Genomic DNA, 16,756 nt, shown 5'->3' with positions numbered 1-16,756 from the left:
ATGTGCTATTTATTTCGTTATCTTCTCCACATTTGAGGGCACTGTTTTCTTTCTTTAGTCTACAGGAGACAGGGCTGCCGTTGGCTTCCTGCCCACTTCCTACTCCTTCTCTCTCAGGTAGCCTCGTCATCTTCATATATGGGGGCAATGTTAAGAATGCATGGAGTTAAACTCTATTACCTATTAATAACAGTTTCAAAGCACTGTGTAAGTCAGCTTTTATAAATCTCCTACTTTTAACTTTTAGATATCATCTAACAAATGTAGGACATGATAAGAATAAAAAAAATTCTATTCAAATTAACAAAAAATCATGTAAGCTTTTAAAAATGTTACATTAGCTTTATTTTTAAAAAGCATCCAGAGAAATAAAACAAAATCAAATTTATAACTGCCTTCATAGTACAAAATAAGCAAAAAAGATGTTGTTTTTCTATACTGAATCTTTGTCTACTAAAACAAATAGCACTGGAAACTAAGGAAAAAGGGAAAGGGGAATTTTCTTTGTAAACTGAATGTGTATTCAATCTCATTTCCTCTAGTAGTTATAAAGTACTCAAAATATTATTTACTACATGAAGCCTGTTCATCTCCACTGAGATAAGCCATGAGCAGTAGATTTTATTTAGACAGCTTCACTATAATACAGCAAATGACTAACAATTCTTTTAAATAAAAATTTCTTAGGGTAAAAAAATATATATAATTGAAAATCTACTATAAACAGAATATACTGATCTTTACTTCTCTAGCATTTACTTACAAGGCTTCTACATACACATTGTCTATGTGTTTCTGTTATTTTTCCTTTTCTATAGTCTTCTGCAAGGCAACAGTCATTTTACTTCCTTGTATGACCTGCACAGGAGATAAGGCAGATGTGGACTTTACAGTGGTACTTTTGTTTACATTTACTTACTTTGTAATACGATCAATGTTGGCAATCTGCTTCTGATTCCTGATAATTTCAATGGCTGCCCAAAGATGCTGGATAGCTTTTGTGTCCGCCTGTCGTCTTTTTGTTAAACGTGCCATGACCTGTTTACTTCTTTAGCTGTAGCAATATACAAAGACATAAGGCAGAAAACATGGATTACCGAAGGAATTTCTAACACAGGAGCAACAGTCGCAGCACTTCCTGACACTGCTCATTCTGAAGTGAAAGGCAGTGTTGCGGCTTTCCATTTTCTACCTTTCAAGTTGCACTTCTACCTAATAAAAGCAAGCTTTCACTTGGTTACCTCTTAACGAATGATATGCTAAAATCCAAATCACTTAAAAAGGTATTTCCAAGGAGTCTACCTCATACCAACATTAATAAATAAATAGATAAATGCAGGCATTTATAAATATAAATAATATAATATAAATAATATGTATTCTAAAACACAAAGATACCATAAGATTTAAAGATTTCAGTTTTAAGTATTACACTGTGTGAAAAATCAAGCAATACAAAATAGAGTTTATATGTCCTAATTGTTTGGTATTTCAGGTTTTTATGATCATAGCTTTAGAGATTTCAGTTTTATATACATATGGAAACAATGTTTAAAAAAACAAGCATTAGGAAGACATGGTAATGGTATATGGTGCTGCACACCTGCAGTCCCGGCACTTAGGAGTAGAAGCACGAGGATTAGCACAAGTTCAAGATCAACCTGATCTACAGTGAGTTCCATGTCAGTCAGAACTGCATAGCAAGAAACAAACAAACAGTGAACAGAGAATTCAGGTCATTCTGAGGTAAAATATGAAAGGCCAAGAGCTAGGATACCAGATCACAAATTATCAGTAATGATCCAGCTGCCAGGATTGGGATTCATTTCAGAGCTAATAATTACATTATTAGGAAATAACACTATCATTTTATTCAAATTTTGGTATCTGGATAGGCTGAAGGAGACAGCTGTCAAGTCTCCAAATATCCTTCCAGCTATCTCCAGGCAAGAAAGAATGGACTACAGTTCAGTGTCTGGTGGGTGACAGTGTTAATGAAGGCCTATTGAATCTCCACTTCATCTTCATGGTGAGCCCAGCCTAAGGATCCAATGAAACAGGCAACTCATACATCTATGTGCTAGGCCCTCAGTGCAAGGCAGGAAAGTAGGCCCTGAAGCATCTCCAGCTGCTGCTCCCTTCAAGGAGACAGCAGTGTGGAACTTGTTCTGACACTTCACTGTATTCCTGCCTGACCAGAGAAGTTGCTAGAGTCTCATGTCTCTTTTTCTTCATCCTTTCTCACTGCCTCCTTCCTTCCCAGACCAACCTGAGTGAGAACTGCAGTTGTCACCTGAGTTCATCTTAACTAGACTCACTGGATATGGTCGATTCCAGCATCATGTAGCCAAGAGAGAGAGTGTCTGTGTGGTGAAAAGGACTAAAGGGATTTCTGAACAGCACACTTTCTCCATGGCTACATTCTAAAACAATGCTGGGCTGGGGAGATAGCTCAGTCTTTTAGAACTCATCATGAGCACACATGCAGACCTGAGTTGAAGTTTTCACCCCATGTAAAGGGCAGGTGCAGTCCCGCAAGCCTATGAGACCTACCACTTGGCAGGAGAAGGAAGGACAGAGGACGGAGATGGCTGAGACTTGCTGACCATCAGTTTCAGTATGAAACTGCTTCAAGGAGTAAGGCAGAAAATAAAGTGGAACACCTATTACCCTCTAGCCATCCAGCACACTACACGCATGCATACTTGCACATGCACACACGCAAAAAATGCTGGTGTTCAGGTTTTAAAGGGAAATTATTATGTTTTAAATAAATGTAGACCTATAACTAAACAATAATACAAATGACAACCGTGGCTTACGATGTTTCTATTTAGAGTGCAGACACCTCAGTTTCAGTGTGCTTGTTCGGGAGTGCCAGCTTGAGGATGCCACAAGGTTGCCATGGGAAGAAACTGCAGGAGGCACAGTGAGATGCAGCAGCACAACTCCACCCAGTCCTTTAGACACAGAAGCGCAAGCCTAGCTATCTCAGCTGTTTACAGCATGCAATGACAGTGCCCGCCTTGCTCATATTGCTGCTAGCCAGGAGACAATTGAAATGTACAGAATGGCAATCCGGCCGGAAAACAAAACTGATGGGAAATCTAACGTGGACAGTGTAAGACCATGTAAAACAAACATACAATGGTCCAGAATCTCTAGTGAGAATTCAGAAAAGGGTTTTACTGCTTCTAGCATGGGTAAAATTTAGACAGAAATAAATTGAAAACTTCAAAAATATGAGAAATATGAGAAAAATAAACACCAATATTTCTCCTCTTAATTTATTTTTAAAACAATTGTTTAAAGCAAAAAGAAAAATAATTAATAGATGTCCCTATGTTTATAATGTATGCAGAAGTAAGGTATGTATATCATGACCATAACACAAAGGAAGAAGAGGAATAAGTGTGAAGCAGTATCAGACTAAATTAAAGGGGATTTTGGTGAAATCAGGATGAACATTATATTCTGTACAAGAAAAGGATCATAATAGTTAACATATAACTCATTTTAAAACATATAGTATGAGCTGGACCTAGGAGTGCAGCCCTGGAATCCCAGCTTCTCAGAGGCTGAAGTGAGCAGAGCACCACAAGCTCAAGGGCTGTGTGGCCTCAAAGTTAAAGACAGCCCAGGCAACCTGGAGAGACACTGTCTCAATAATTAATCAAAAATAACTTATTCACAGCTACAGAAAAAGCTAACCAACAAGGTAACTTTTGAGGATACTGAGGAATAAATATAATTACTATGCAGCAATCATACAAATATAATGAGAGCTAAGTAGCAGAAATGCTTAGTGACGTCATACATTCCTAGAAAGTGTTAAAAGGAAGACCAAAGAATACAGTAGGCTTCATCTCAGAAAAGCAGATGTAAAGATGAAATCAGGGCCTTCTAAGAGCTATGTGGACCACGTGCCAGACAGCAGACATGCTGTCACTCAGGTCACACCAGACCTGGAAACAGTCATTGCTTATGAAGTGGAACACTGCCAGCGGAGTAAATGGTGAAGTACGTGGCACATCTTGAAAGTGCCAAAACCAGAGCCTATTAAGTGCCTATTAAGACAGTATCTCACTAAAGTGCAACTATTCCCTTATTTCTATGTAAAGAGAAATCTCAAAAGCTAATACATTACTGGGACTAAGCACAGAACCTTGTGAATCCTCAGCAAGTGCTCACTGCGGAGCTGTAGCCCATCCCTCAGCTGCCCTTTCTTAGGAGATCTGTATTCACTCGTTTCACATATACTCTGTGTGCTCTGGTTGTATATTAGCCACTCTCTTATACTGTGGACAAAAAGCAACAGGCAGAAAAGTCAAAACCTCTAATCTAGTAAGAACCATTAACAACATGACGTGATCCAAGAAAAGAATGACAATTGGGCATCAGTCGACAAAAAGAAAGCATCCTAGGAAGTTGGTCTCTTGTGTCCCACTCAAGGTCTGTTCTGATGTGGTAAAGCCAAAATGAATTCAAAAGAAGGAATAAAAATTATTTAACTAAGAAAGGGTTTGTCTCATTTACTTTTATATCTAATGTTTTTCTATGTACCCAGCAGAGTTTCAAACATGCTAACCTTTCCACATAAAAATATTAAATTTAGATTTTCCAGTTATGTTATTATAAGACCTCAGAGAAAACCTTCATTTCAAAGAGAAAGGTCAGAAAATATGCAGAAATCACTGACAGTCTTCAACCTTTTATCTGCTCCAACACACATGAGGGATGTAATATGCTCCTCTCAGTAAAAGTTACATGGGAAACAAGCTTCAAGAGGCCTGTAGCTTAAAAAGGAAGCAGAACATTCAAGGAACTTTAGAAAGTCCTCAGTTGATGTTGCTATTCTGTCCTTGGAAATCCAGATTTACCACAATTCCCAGTCTCTAGGTATATTCTGGTCTCATCACAGCATTATACAAAAAGAGCACAGCAAGCCAGGAAAAAATAACAAGCAAAATTAAATAAAGCATCATTTGGTGGTGAATCTTATGAATGCGGGTGTGCTGTAACAAGTGAGCAGCACACCATGAAAGAAGAGCACAGTGAGGGGCAGAGGACGGTGCAGGACTCCCATCAGCATCTGCAGGGGCAGAGGACAGTGCAGGACTCCCATCAGCATCTGCAGGGGCAGAGGACGGTGCAGGACTCCCATCAGCGTCTGCAGCAAATGTGCACTCGCTGACTTCTAGTACTTGGTGCATGTGTGAGGGCTTTGTTGCATAAGATAAATATTCAAATATTTATATCAAATATTACATAAAGCTTTAAAATGTCCCATTGTTTCCATGGTTTTCACTGTAACTTACATATGAATGAAACGCATTTATTAGTGATCTTACTTTATGATTATATATGCACATCATCCTCTCATCTATATATTAATTCTTGATTTTGGTTTTGGGTTTTCTTGTTGCTTTGGGATCAGGGTCTTACTCAGGATGGCCTTGAACTCACTATGTAGCCAAGTATGACATTAAACTTCTGGTCCTTTTACTTCCATCTCCTTAGTCCTGGGATTACAGTCACATACCACTGTACTCAACTTTAATTTTTTTAAATGTCTTTTTATTCATAAAATATCTCCTCTTTGCCTTTTAATAGCCATTAAATGAAATGATGCAGAAATCTAGGCATATGTTTCCTTATAATTACTTTTTTGGTAAACACTTCTATACTCAGTCCAGAAAAAAAATGTAAATACTTTTGATGAAGTTTTAGGTTGACAACAAAATTTCCATATCCTGTCCGTCCCCACAGGCACTACTGCCACCAGCACCTCACCAGGATGGTGAGACTTGCTATAATTGGTGAATCTATACTGATATCACTGCCAAACTAAGTCCAGAGTTGAAGGTTTTATGTACTCTAGAGGTCTTGGCATATGTTCCATGACAAGCAAGTACAATTGTGACATCACATCACTATAATATCACTGCCTTAAGTTCTCCATGTCTCAGCTATTCCTAACCTCTGGGAACCACTATTTTAGTGGTCCCACAATTCCACCTTTTCCAGAATGACACAGCCTTCTTTTCATAGCTTGATAGCTTCTGCCAACACTAAATACTATCCCAGTGGCTATATGCAAGTTTTTCTACCCACTTATTTACTAAAGGCTACCATGGTTACATACAAATTTCATCTACTATGGGATAAAACGTCCAGAAAAACATACATTCAGATTTGTGTACAGATAAAATTTTGGGCTCATTTGTGTAAATAGCAAAGGGTATGAAGACTGAATTTTACAGTAAAAGTATTTTCAGTTTGATAAAAAAAAAAATCAAAAGCTCTGCTAGATTGTCCTCCAAAATAGCAGAGCCATCATGCACTTTTCCTAGCAAGGCACAGAAGCTCCAGGATTTAGACAATAGACATATAGTGATGTTGATGTTTTGACTTGCTATTTCCTAATAGCATTTGTTAAACATATGGTCATGTTTCATGTCTGTCACCTTTCCTGTCTGCTTTAGTCAGGTGTCCATCCAGGGGTTTTGTGCACTTCTTAACTGGGTTTTCTTATTGTTGATTTTCAGTTTCATTTTTGTATTGTTGCATCTGAGGGGTACAGATTGTGTGTGTGTGTGTGTGTGTGTGTGTGTATGTGCGCGTGCGCACGCGCATGTGAAAACAAAGAACAACTTTGGTATTACTCCTCAGGAGCATTAATCATCTTTTTTTGAGAAATCGTCTCTCACTGACTTGGAACTTACCAAGATTAGGCTGGCTAGCCAGTGAGCGCCAGAAACCACCTGTTTCCACCTCTGCAGCACATGCTATCACAGCTATATTCTGGGAATGAAACTCAGATTCTGGAGCACTTTATTTATTGTAGTGACAGTTTGGGAATCCTTGTTCCTTTGAAAACACAGAAATATTATAAGAATGTGTTTTCGTTTTAACTCCAGGTATAGCGATATGGGGCTGCTTCAGAGTATCTTCAGCAGCTGACCATGATTTGCCTCACGCTTTAGCAGAAACATGGTTTTGCCAGATGCAGATAGTTTCTGTGATTGTGTGACATTTGGAATTCTGGGAACTTTTCAGAGGGTATATAAATGCTAGAACCTGGAGCTGTGGGGTTAGTTGAGGTTCATTAGTAGTTGTATTCAAAAAGGAAACAAAAGGAAAGAATTTAGATTCGGGGATCTCTATTTTTCTCTCCCCCTCTATCCTTCTTTCTCTCCTATCTAGTGATAGAGGATGAAATGGGGGGAGGCATAAAGGGTGAGAAAAAGAACCACAAAGTAGCAAACATCAGCTACAACTTATGACTAGGCTACCTGCCCAGTCCCTTTGTGTATGTGATTAGACATCATCAAAGGCATCTTTTGGAAGTATTTTATCTGAGTCTGTAGTGTTATGTTCTTATTCTCTGTATGTCAGTCAAAGAAGACCTCTGACATTTTAACCAAGTCCTGCTTATCCATTTTCCTTCACTGACAGTGCCTTTGATGCTGTATCAACAGAGAAGGAGCACAGAGGCTCTGTTGTCTTTAGTAGTTCTACATTTAGCATTGAGATCTATGATCCATTTTTAACTAATTTTAATTAATGTCATCTAAATTCACTTTTATAATCAAAGTTTCATCTATTCCAGCACAGCCCTGACTCCTTGGTGGTGTTCAGGTCTATTTTTCTGGTTCTCTATTTTATCCCACTGTCAGTTCTTGCCAATGCTACATCACATTGACTGCAATATTTTCACACTAAGATCCTAGTTGGCAACTATCTTTCTTTTTTTACTTTGTTCTTCTGAATCTTTTGTCTTTCCACATAAATTTCAGAATCAGTTTGTTGATATCCATGTAATAACTTGCTTAGGTTTTAACTAATGTTGCATTAAGTCTATAGATCAATCTGGGAAGGAGAGACATTTTGCCATTAGCCTTCCTAGTCATGAGTCATCTTTACATTAATTATCTAATATTAGAATTTTGTAGTCTTCTTCATATAGACCCTGAACATATATTGTTAAAATTTCTTTCTTTTTTTTTTTTTTTTTTGAGACAGTATAGCCCTGACTATCCTGGAACTCACTTTCCAGGACCAGGTTTACCTCAAACATCTGCCTCTGCCTCCCAAGTGCTAGGATCAAAGGTCTTGTTAAATTTCTAGCTAAACATTTTATTTTTGGCATATTAATATACACAACATTTTTATATTAAATTATACTTTCTTATTGCTGATACATAAATAATTTTTATACATTAACCTTGTATCTTGATCTTACAAAGGTATTTCCTCCATGGCTTCTTTCAGGACACTTTGATGTGTTTCAAAGCTTTATTCCTTGGTGTGGGTCTTGTGGTACATTCCCTCTTATTGGTTCCTTGTACTTCAGTGTCTGACATTTGGTAAAATTCTCCTGGAAATGTTGCCTCAAATACTGTTTCAAGTTCTTTTCCTTTCCTATATTGCCATCTAACATGAATTACACTTCCTGGAGGTGCCCATGCTCCCGAATGCTCTATTTTAAAGCTACCAGTCCCATCCTTTTCATATGCTTTTCAGTTTAGAAATTCTTCCATATCCTGAAGCTCAGAGGTTATTCCTCGGCCCTGCCCACTGTACTGATGAACTCTTCAGAGGTATTCTGCATTTCTCTTACACTGCTTGTCTATAGTACTTTTTGTCTTTCTTAGAACTTGTGTCTGTTTACATCATCCACTCATTACTATGTGTTTTGTTGCATACGTTTTGTCCTCGGCATTTTAACTGTCATTTTTAACAATGCACTGTTTGATTATTATCTAATATTCTTGTTTTGGCTCTGGTTCTGATTTTTGCTTAGTCTCTTCAAACTATACTTCTGCCTTTTGCTAAGTTTTATGGGTTTTTGTTTTTCCTGAAAAAATGGACATAGTGTACTGAGCAAATAGAGTCATAGTAGACAAGCCTACTGAAGCTGTAGCTGAAGGGGCAGGGAAGGGAGCACACTCAGTCCTATGACTTCTGGCAAGTCTGTGTCACTGGACTGTCAGTGCCACCAGCACTCCAGGTTTTCTCCCCTTCACATGACACAAGGTATAACAATGAAATGAAGCAGGCAATTCCCTTCCTCCAGGTTGGCTAGGCTCTGGTAAAACACAGCTGGTAAGGCTTACAGGGATGAGCCTAAATTCTGAAGACAGGGGAAGAAGTGGTGGGGGATGGGGGAGGTGGAGGATGGAGGGATGCAGGGATGGAGGGGAAACTGTAATAGATGAGATATAATATATGAGATAATAAATTATTAATAATGATAAAAGAATGGAGCACCCTGGCACATTTGATAACTTCTCTTTCCTCCTGTCTACTCTGCCCAAAGTACAGGGAATTTCTAATACTCAGTGTGAAAGCCTGGTTGAGATAAAACTCAGACACATAGGAAGCCATTTTCTGGGTTCCCCTGGAGTTTGCACACTCCTATTTGCCCAGATGTACCCCTCTGGCAGGCAGTCCGTTAGCCCTCCTTTGGCTTTTGTTCCCACCCAGAGTCCTGTCCATGGCTTCAGCTCTAGGACAGCTTAGACTTTCTACCTGCCTATCTCAGTTTCCTAAGTTTGCCTGCCCATGGCCTCATTTCTCTGAAATATCTATAAAAAAAAATTGTATTTGACTTTTCGCTCTATTCTGTTGTTTTTTTTGCTTATTATGAACATAGAATAATGCCAATGCCAATTTAGGAACACTGGAATTTCTTTCTGAACATGATAGTAAATGAAACAATATGTTTTACCAAAGAGGAAGCCAAATGAATTAACATGCTTTGCTGAAAAGTTTCTCTGTTCTATAACAAAATGTGATATATTTATAAATATGTGTTAAGTTGTTTGGAATACTAGAGTTAGTTTCTTGAGTTTGTTTAGCCTGTTTTAGTGTCTCACAACTGTCATTATTAAAACTTGTATGCAAGCTACATGTATGAAATGATAAGCCCATTGTCAATTCCTACTGAGTTATTTTACATGTTCTATCTGTCCAGTTATATCAGTCTTGAATTTTTTTACTTAATTTAGCTTTTAGATTTTCTAACTTTAGGGCCTTTACAGCCTCGGAAGAAGTGTCTAGACTAGTGATCCTCCTGCCTCAGCCTCCCACATGGTGGGATGGTAGTGTGTACCATCACCCTAGCTTATCAGCTTCTAAAGCACACCTATTTGAAGCTTTCACTATGTCTTTGATAACCTTTACCATGAAATAGATATAAATATTTTCTGAATAAACAGTCCCTCCACAGTTAATAGACTGTAATGTAGTAAATGAACCTTTGGCTGTCAGGATCTAGGTGTGAGGGATGGAGAGCTACCGCTCAGTGAGCCATGGGGTGGGCGTCACCAAGGACAGTTGTGCAGTACTATAGATACCTGCACACTGAACTATGTGCTTAAAATGGTTATGATGGCAAACTTTATGTTAAGTGTATTTTACCTCTACTTTTTAATTTGAAAACTAAGGACAGAGAAAGAATAAAGTTAGCTCAAAATAATGATAAAGTTGGTTACCATGTCTTAAGAGTGAATCTCAAAGACTCCGCCAAGAACTTCCAAACAAGCAGATGGATCGCATTCCACGTGTTCGAGCATCTGGTGTGGAGGAATGCAAAGAATTCAGAGTAGATGCCCTGCTAGGTGTCTGCACAGTAGATGAAAACATACGAGTCTTTCAGGAAAATGTTGGTTTTTCAAGACAGGGTTTCTCTGTGTGCCCTGGCTGTCCTGTAGAACAAGCTGTCCTCAAACTCAGAGATGGGCCTGACTCTGCTGCTTGAGTGCTGAGATTAAATTTATGCCTGCACAGCTAAATGTCTCACTTTTTAACTACACTAGCTTGAGTCTTTTCCCTTGATGGTAGCACAACAGCCAAGCTAGGTAAGTTACTAGTCGTCTGTTTTGGCTCCCTGTCCCGGTAAACAGAGGGCTGTACCTGCCAATGGCCTTTGGGTAGCAGAGTGCCTCAACAGTGCTGAGCACCACAGGATGATTGCACTCACGCATGTCAGGGCTTTCTCTTATAAAGCCACCAGTATTTAATCAAATGGCTCAACTCTGTGATTTCCCACAAGGTCCACTTCCAAAAAATTAAGTTTCCTCCTTTTAAAGATAAATATCAAGCTCCAAAATAAATTCCAGAGGATAAAATCCATATCTGATATTCAGACCACAGCAATTTGTAGGTCCAAAGGATGTGTCCAGCTAAAAGACTAGTTTATATGAAATGAAATGAAAAATTAGAAAAGTGACAACTTGTTTTTACTGAATTATAAACCATAAGCCATTCACCTCACAACTATGTAATGGTCAGCTTAGTGAGGTGGAGTGTATGTAGCAAAGGTATTAACAAGAGGGATCTCAGTGTGTGGCCTGCATCTGCCTCACCTCACTCATTCTCAGGTTTCCTAGTCCATATGTTCCAGGGTTATCAAATGGTCAGTTCTTCTCATCCCTGCACAGTATTCACCCCTGAATATAGGTGTGACACTTTGTTCATCCATCAATCCATTAATGACACAGTGACATCAATCCATTAATGACTAGACATCGATAATGTCTAGTTGTCAACAACACTGGCAGAAGTATAAGTGTTAAGTTCCTTTGGAGATGTACTCAGAAAAGGAACTGCTAAATCTCACAGATCTGTTTAGCCTTAGCAACAATTAAGAAAGCGATTTCTATAGTAGCCAACCATGACCCCCTGACCAGCAATGTAAGCTGTCCAATTTCTCCAAATCATTACTAACACTACTTTTTATTTAGTTTTTAATTTACTTTTTCTTATTTTTTAAATCACAGCCATATGTGTAGGTACAAAATAGTTTATGGCTTTGGTTGTGATGTATCAATTTCCATGATAAACAGTAATATAGAACTTTTTTATGCTTTATTGACTTTTGACATCATTTTCTAGGAAGAAATGTCCTTCAAATTCTTTATTCATTTTAACTGTTATTTAGTTGGTGCATGGGAGCTTTATAGAGTCTGGGTATTAACCCCTCTTTGGAGGGGTAAGTTTCACAGTTTCCTCTTGTCTACATGCTGCATTCACCATTTATTTTTATCCGTTAAGACTTTCTTGTCTCTCTCGAAAGAGAGCAATCCCTCCCCACCACTGTAAGACAGGGTTTCAAGATGTAGCCCACACTTGGCCTTACAATTTTCAGTCTTCCTGTCTCAACTTCCCATTGGCTAAGATTACAAGTATGTACCACACTTAGCTCTTTACTGTTTTTTAAAGTGATGTCCTTTGATGCACAGAAAGGTTTTAATTTTGCTGAAACAGAATTTACTTCTTAAGTTGATCATACTTTGGTGTCTTAAGAATTGACTAAAGAATCAAAAGTCAAAAATTAATTTATTAATTCTCTTAAGAGTTTCTATATTGTGGTTCTTTTACAAACAAGAATGCTAACAAAATGTTAAAAAATAATTCTGAGTTTAAAGGGTTTGATATTAAAGCTGATGTAATTGTCAACAAAGTTAAAATTTTTCCAGTGAGAAACAAAGAAGGAAGCATGGTGTAGTCTCTGAGCAATGTTTCGGAAACACAGCATTTGAGAAGGAAGGCCAACATGGCCAGGCAGAGGTGTGGGCAGGCAGGAAGGCTCCAAGGTGGTACAGGTTAAGGTAGGTGGGCTCAGAGGATCGGCACCACCCTTCCCAGGGCCTACCTTCTACTACTGAGGAGAAGCTGGGTTCTACCTACATTTCTAAGCCACCTAAACAATCAACTGGAGGGTGACAAGAGACATTTTCAGTCATCAGATTCCATACAACTTCATGATCTATGTAATTGTTCTCAGGAAGTAGCAAAGATAAGCTAATAAACCATGAAAAAGGAAAACCTGAGATCCTATCTTGTCCAGGAAAACAAGATTCAGTATGGGAAATGGGCTTTAGGAGTAAAACTGGCAAATTCTCATCCACAGCAAAACAAGAGTAAAAGGGACCAGGAAGCAGAAAGTCAGTTTCTTTAAACTTATTAAACAAATTCTTACACAAGAAACACACAGCTTATGAAGAAACTCCAAAAGGTTAGCTAATATCTATGAAAAAGTTCTAAATAAAATGTTGGCAAACATAAACAACAATAAAAAATAAAAGGAAGTTTTATTCTAAAACAGTGCAATAATATTTAATGTTAGAAAATCTAGCAGGATACTGGAGAAACTAAGAATATCATCATCTCTACAAATGCTCAAAAAGTACCAGATTGAATTCAGTACAAACTAAAGCAACAATCATTCAACAACTAAGACTTGAGGGATAATTGTTTAATATACACATACTGGTCTGAAAGTTAACAGAATATTTGATGGTTAAAATGTTGGAAATTTTCTGTTACTACGTAGAAAGAGCAAAGGCTGTTCACTATCTCTATTACTGCTTAATACTACACAAAAAGACAACTAGGTGAGGTGGTACCTCATGACTGCAAGAGATGCTAGAGGAGTGGGGGTTCAAGCAGCTACTCAGAGGAACTTGAACTGAAAAAGTAGTAAAGTTACTTCTTACAAAAGCCACAGATGATGTGGTTATGAGGAATATTAAAACTCTAAAGAATGAATGAAAAACTCCAGCTAAGAGTCTGAAAAATGGAACTGTCCAGCAATAAAAAATGTAAATAAAGCCCTTTAATGTCAAGAGCGGGGTGGGGGATTCCTGTTATTCAAAACCCTGAAGCAGAGAAACTAGAGAAGGATGGAAAAATCTGACCAGAACTCTGAGTCATCAACACCAGAAACTAAGCATAAAATCTAAAAGTTAAAAAAAGGAAAAAAATAGTGCCTAAATCAAACATGTTCAAAATACACCACTATACATAGAGCAAAAGAGTTATTTAAATGGCAAACTGGATAAGTAAGCAGGTAAGAGACATTGTCACTTGCACCACAAATGAAAGGCTAAGATCTCTAATATTTAATGGAGCTCTATATTTTTCTTAAAGGAATGAAAAAATGAGCAAAACTTAATGAAAGGCAGAAAACAGAAAAAGCCTACAAAGGCTTTTATGGAATAAAATATGGAATTTATGGAAAGCTACCTAATTTTCCTTATAATTAGAGAAATAAAATTTTAAATTACATTTAATGGGCCACTGCTAAGTATGAGGCTAGTGAAACTGGAATCTGGCAATGTACTGGTGTCAAGACTACAGGAAAACAAGGCTTTTCCATACTAAAGATCACAGCATGAGTGGAGGGGAATGTGGCAGAAACCAGCAAAATCGGGTATTCACCTATCCCATGCCAGCACTCTCATGGCAAAAACCATCTACACTGCCACTTGTACAGCACTGGCTGAACAGTTTGGGGCAGCCAATAATGGAATAAAACCAGCCAAAAAGAACAATGAGAGGTCATTTTGCTATCTTACCTGATCAAAGTTATTAAAAGTTATCAAATTAACAAAGTACTTAAGAAAGATGATTGCTGAGTGTTAATATACCTCTCCTTCCTTTCTCTGACACTTTGCTATTAGCTGGACATAGTGGAACACACCTTTAATCCCAGTATCTGCGAGGCATAGGCAGGTGGATCTCTCTGATTCTGAAGTTAGCCTAGTCTACATAGCTCCAGGATAGCCAGAGCTACATAATAAGACCCTACACATACACACACACACACACACACACACACACACGCACAAACGCGCGCGCGCAAACACAAGCTACTATCTGTTTTTGTTATTCTTAAATTAAAAAATAAAACTACAGTAATGGTGTTGGGGACACAGCTCGGGTGGTAAAGACCTTGCCACACAAGCTTGAAGACCTGAGTTTGATTCCCAGAACCTATGTAAAAGGCTGGCTGGGCACAGTGGTACACACTTGTAATCCCAACACTGGTGAGGTATAGACAGGTGTATTCCTAAGGCAAGCTAGCGTAAATCTGACTGCCAGGCCAGTGAATGATCCAATAAAAAAATTAAATTAAAAATGCATGCAAATGAATATGCACATGTACACAGGCACACATAAATTACTGTAATTTCTAAGCATATAAAGGTGGGAGAATCACATGACTCTTGTAATAACATTTTTGCTATATGTTTTTCTTATATTTTTATATTTTGTTACTTTTTAAATCCTGTGTCTTGGCTGTGGGGGTGAGTATGCGCACATGAATGCAGATGCCCTCAGAGGTTAGGGGAGGACACTGGATCTCCTGAAGCTGAAGCTAGAGTTACAGGCTGTTTCAAGCCACTCAAGAGGTCTCAGGACCCAACTTTAGTCCTCTTGGAAGAGTGCTCTCTAGAACAGCCATCTCTCCAACCCTTTGTAATATATTTTAAATCTCATTATTTTCCTCAAATTCCAAGACCTAGGTAACAAACTTTCATAGTAACTGAACCTAGCAATACATAGTGTAAATTATAATTTTTAGTTTAAAACCAAACTTAATCCTAAACTCTCAGTGCTGCCACCAAGGTCAAGAAATCAGTGACAGATAATGCTCTGAAAGACCTGCAAGAAAGTCACCCCCACACCATCCAAATACCAACAGAACACAATTACTGCCTGAGTTTAATTCAGCTCTTTTGCTTTTTTTCCCAATAAGCACTCAGAATCGCAATCTTGAGCTTGAGCACTCAAACTAAACCACCAGAAATGCCTCACTCTGTACATATGCTGACTCTCAAGTACATAGACTCTAATAATCTGCTTCCAAACTGACCTTCTTGTCATCAAAAAATATGCAGGTAGTTGTTTTGCTTACCAGAGGCTTTTAAGCTAAAGCAACAGCATTACTTATTATTAGAAATTAAGCTAGAAATCATCATGTTAAGCAAAGTAAGCCAGGCTCATAATGATAAATACCTTTTGTCTTATGTGCAGAAACTAGCCCAAAAATTACATATGGTGCATATATTTAAATACTTGTGTGGACAGGTGAACAACATGGCAGGGAGGTGAAATGAGAGACAGCAAGACAGAGTACTTATGATACACAAGCAGAGCAAGGGGTCGTGGGGAGGGTGAGGGGCACAAGTGAGAACGACATGACACACTTGTAAGAAGGGGCCATGATGAAACCCATCATTTTATCTGCTAATCTAAGAAAATTAATGAAAAAAACAAATTAAACTAAAGCATGTGGTACATAGATGCTAAAAAATTAATCATAAACATAAATAAAGGTTGTTATCAAGTTACAGGTACGTGGCTTGTGTAAATAAGACATTAAAATATGGTAATACTTGATTTAACCTAATTTACAAGTATGATGTTCTAAAAATTAAACTTTCCAAATAAATGACTTCTTTAAGAATTAAAAAATTCCCCTTCCGGTCTGGGTCCAAGGACTGAGCAGATCCTGGGTGGCAGCTCTGCACCTAATCTCACAAAACCCAGAGGAAGCTGGCCTCCTAGGAGCTCTAACCCGGGCAGTATCTCAGGTAAGGAGCACCCCACCCCAAACAGGGAGTAACTGGGACCCACTAGGACCCAGGAATTCACTCCTGGCCCAGAGTACTGGTTCCTTCCAGTCTGCCCCCCAACACTGAGCACATCTTGGGGCCCAGCTCTAACCCTAGTAGTAACATTGACCCCACACAGTTCTGACACAACCAAGATAACAGGAAAGACAGGCTCCAGTCAGAGACAGGGCTGGAAGCGCTAAGGAGATCCAGATGGAGAAAGGCAAGCACAAGAACAGAAGCATCAGCAACCCAGGGTACGTGGCATCATTAGAACCTAGTTCTCCCATGGAAGTAGAAACAATAAAGAAATCACAAAGGGAGATTACCCTGGAGATAGAAAACCT

General features: G+C 38.4%; 1 protein-coding gene across 10 annotated transcripts in view; it reads right to left on the bottom strand.

The window, feature by feature from the left end:
• Positions 1-16,756, bottom strand: part of Zmynd11 (zinc finger MYND-type containing 11) — an 85,626-nt gene that overhangs the window by 49,941 nt on the left and 18,929 nt on the right. For 8 of the 10 annotated variants that reach the window (XM_028769807.1, XM_028769809.1, XM_028769804.1 and 5 more), the window contains exon 2: positions 920-1,054. In XM_028769807.1, the coding sequence (XP_028625640.1) occupies positions 920-1,035 (116 nt within the window). In that variant the 5' untranslated portion in view covers positions 1,036-1,054. Of the gene's footprint in view, positions 1-919; positions 1,055-1,603; positions 1,621-10,499; positions 10,618-16,756 lie in introns of those variants that run through there. The other 2 variants (XM_028769806.1, XM_028769808.1) reach the window with 2 other exon arrangements.

Source organism: Grammomys surdaster, unplaced genomic scaffold (assembly GCF_004785775.1).
Source record: "Grammomys surdaster isolate TR1022 unplaced genomic scaffold, NIH_TR_1.0 194, whole genome shotgun sequence".
Classification (NCBI taxonomy): Eukaryota; Metazoa; Chordata; class Mammalia; order Rodentia; family Muridae; genus Grammomys; species Grammomys surdaster.
This window is presented reverse-complemented; position numbering and strand designations above follow the sequence as displayed.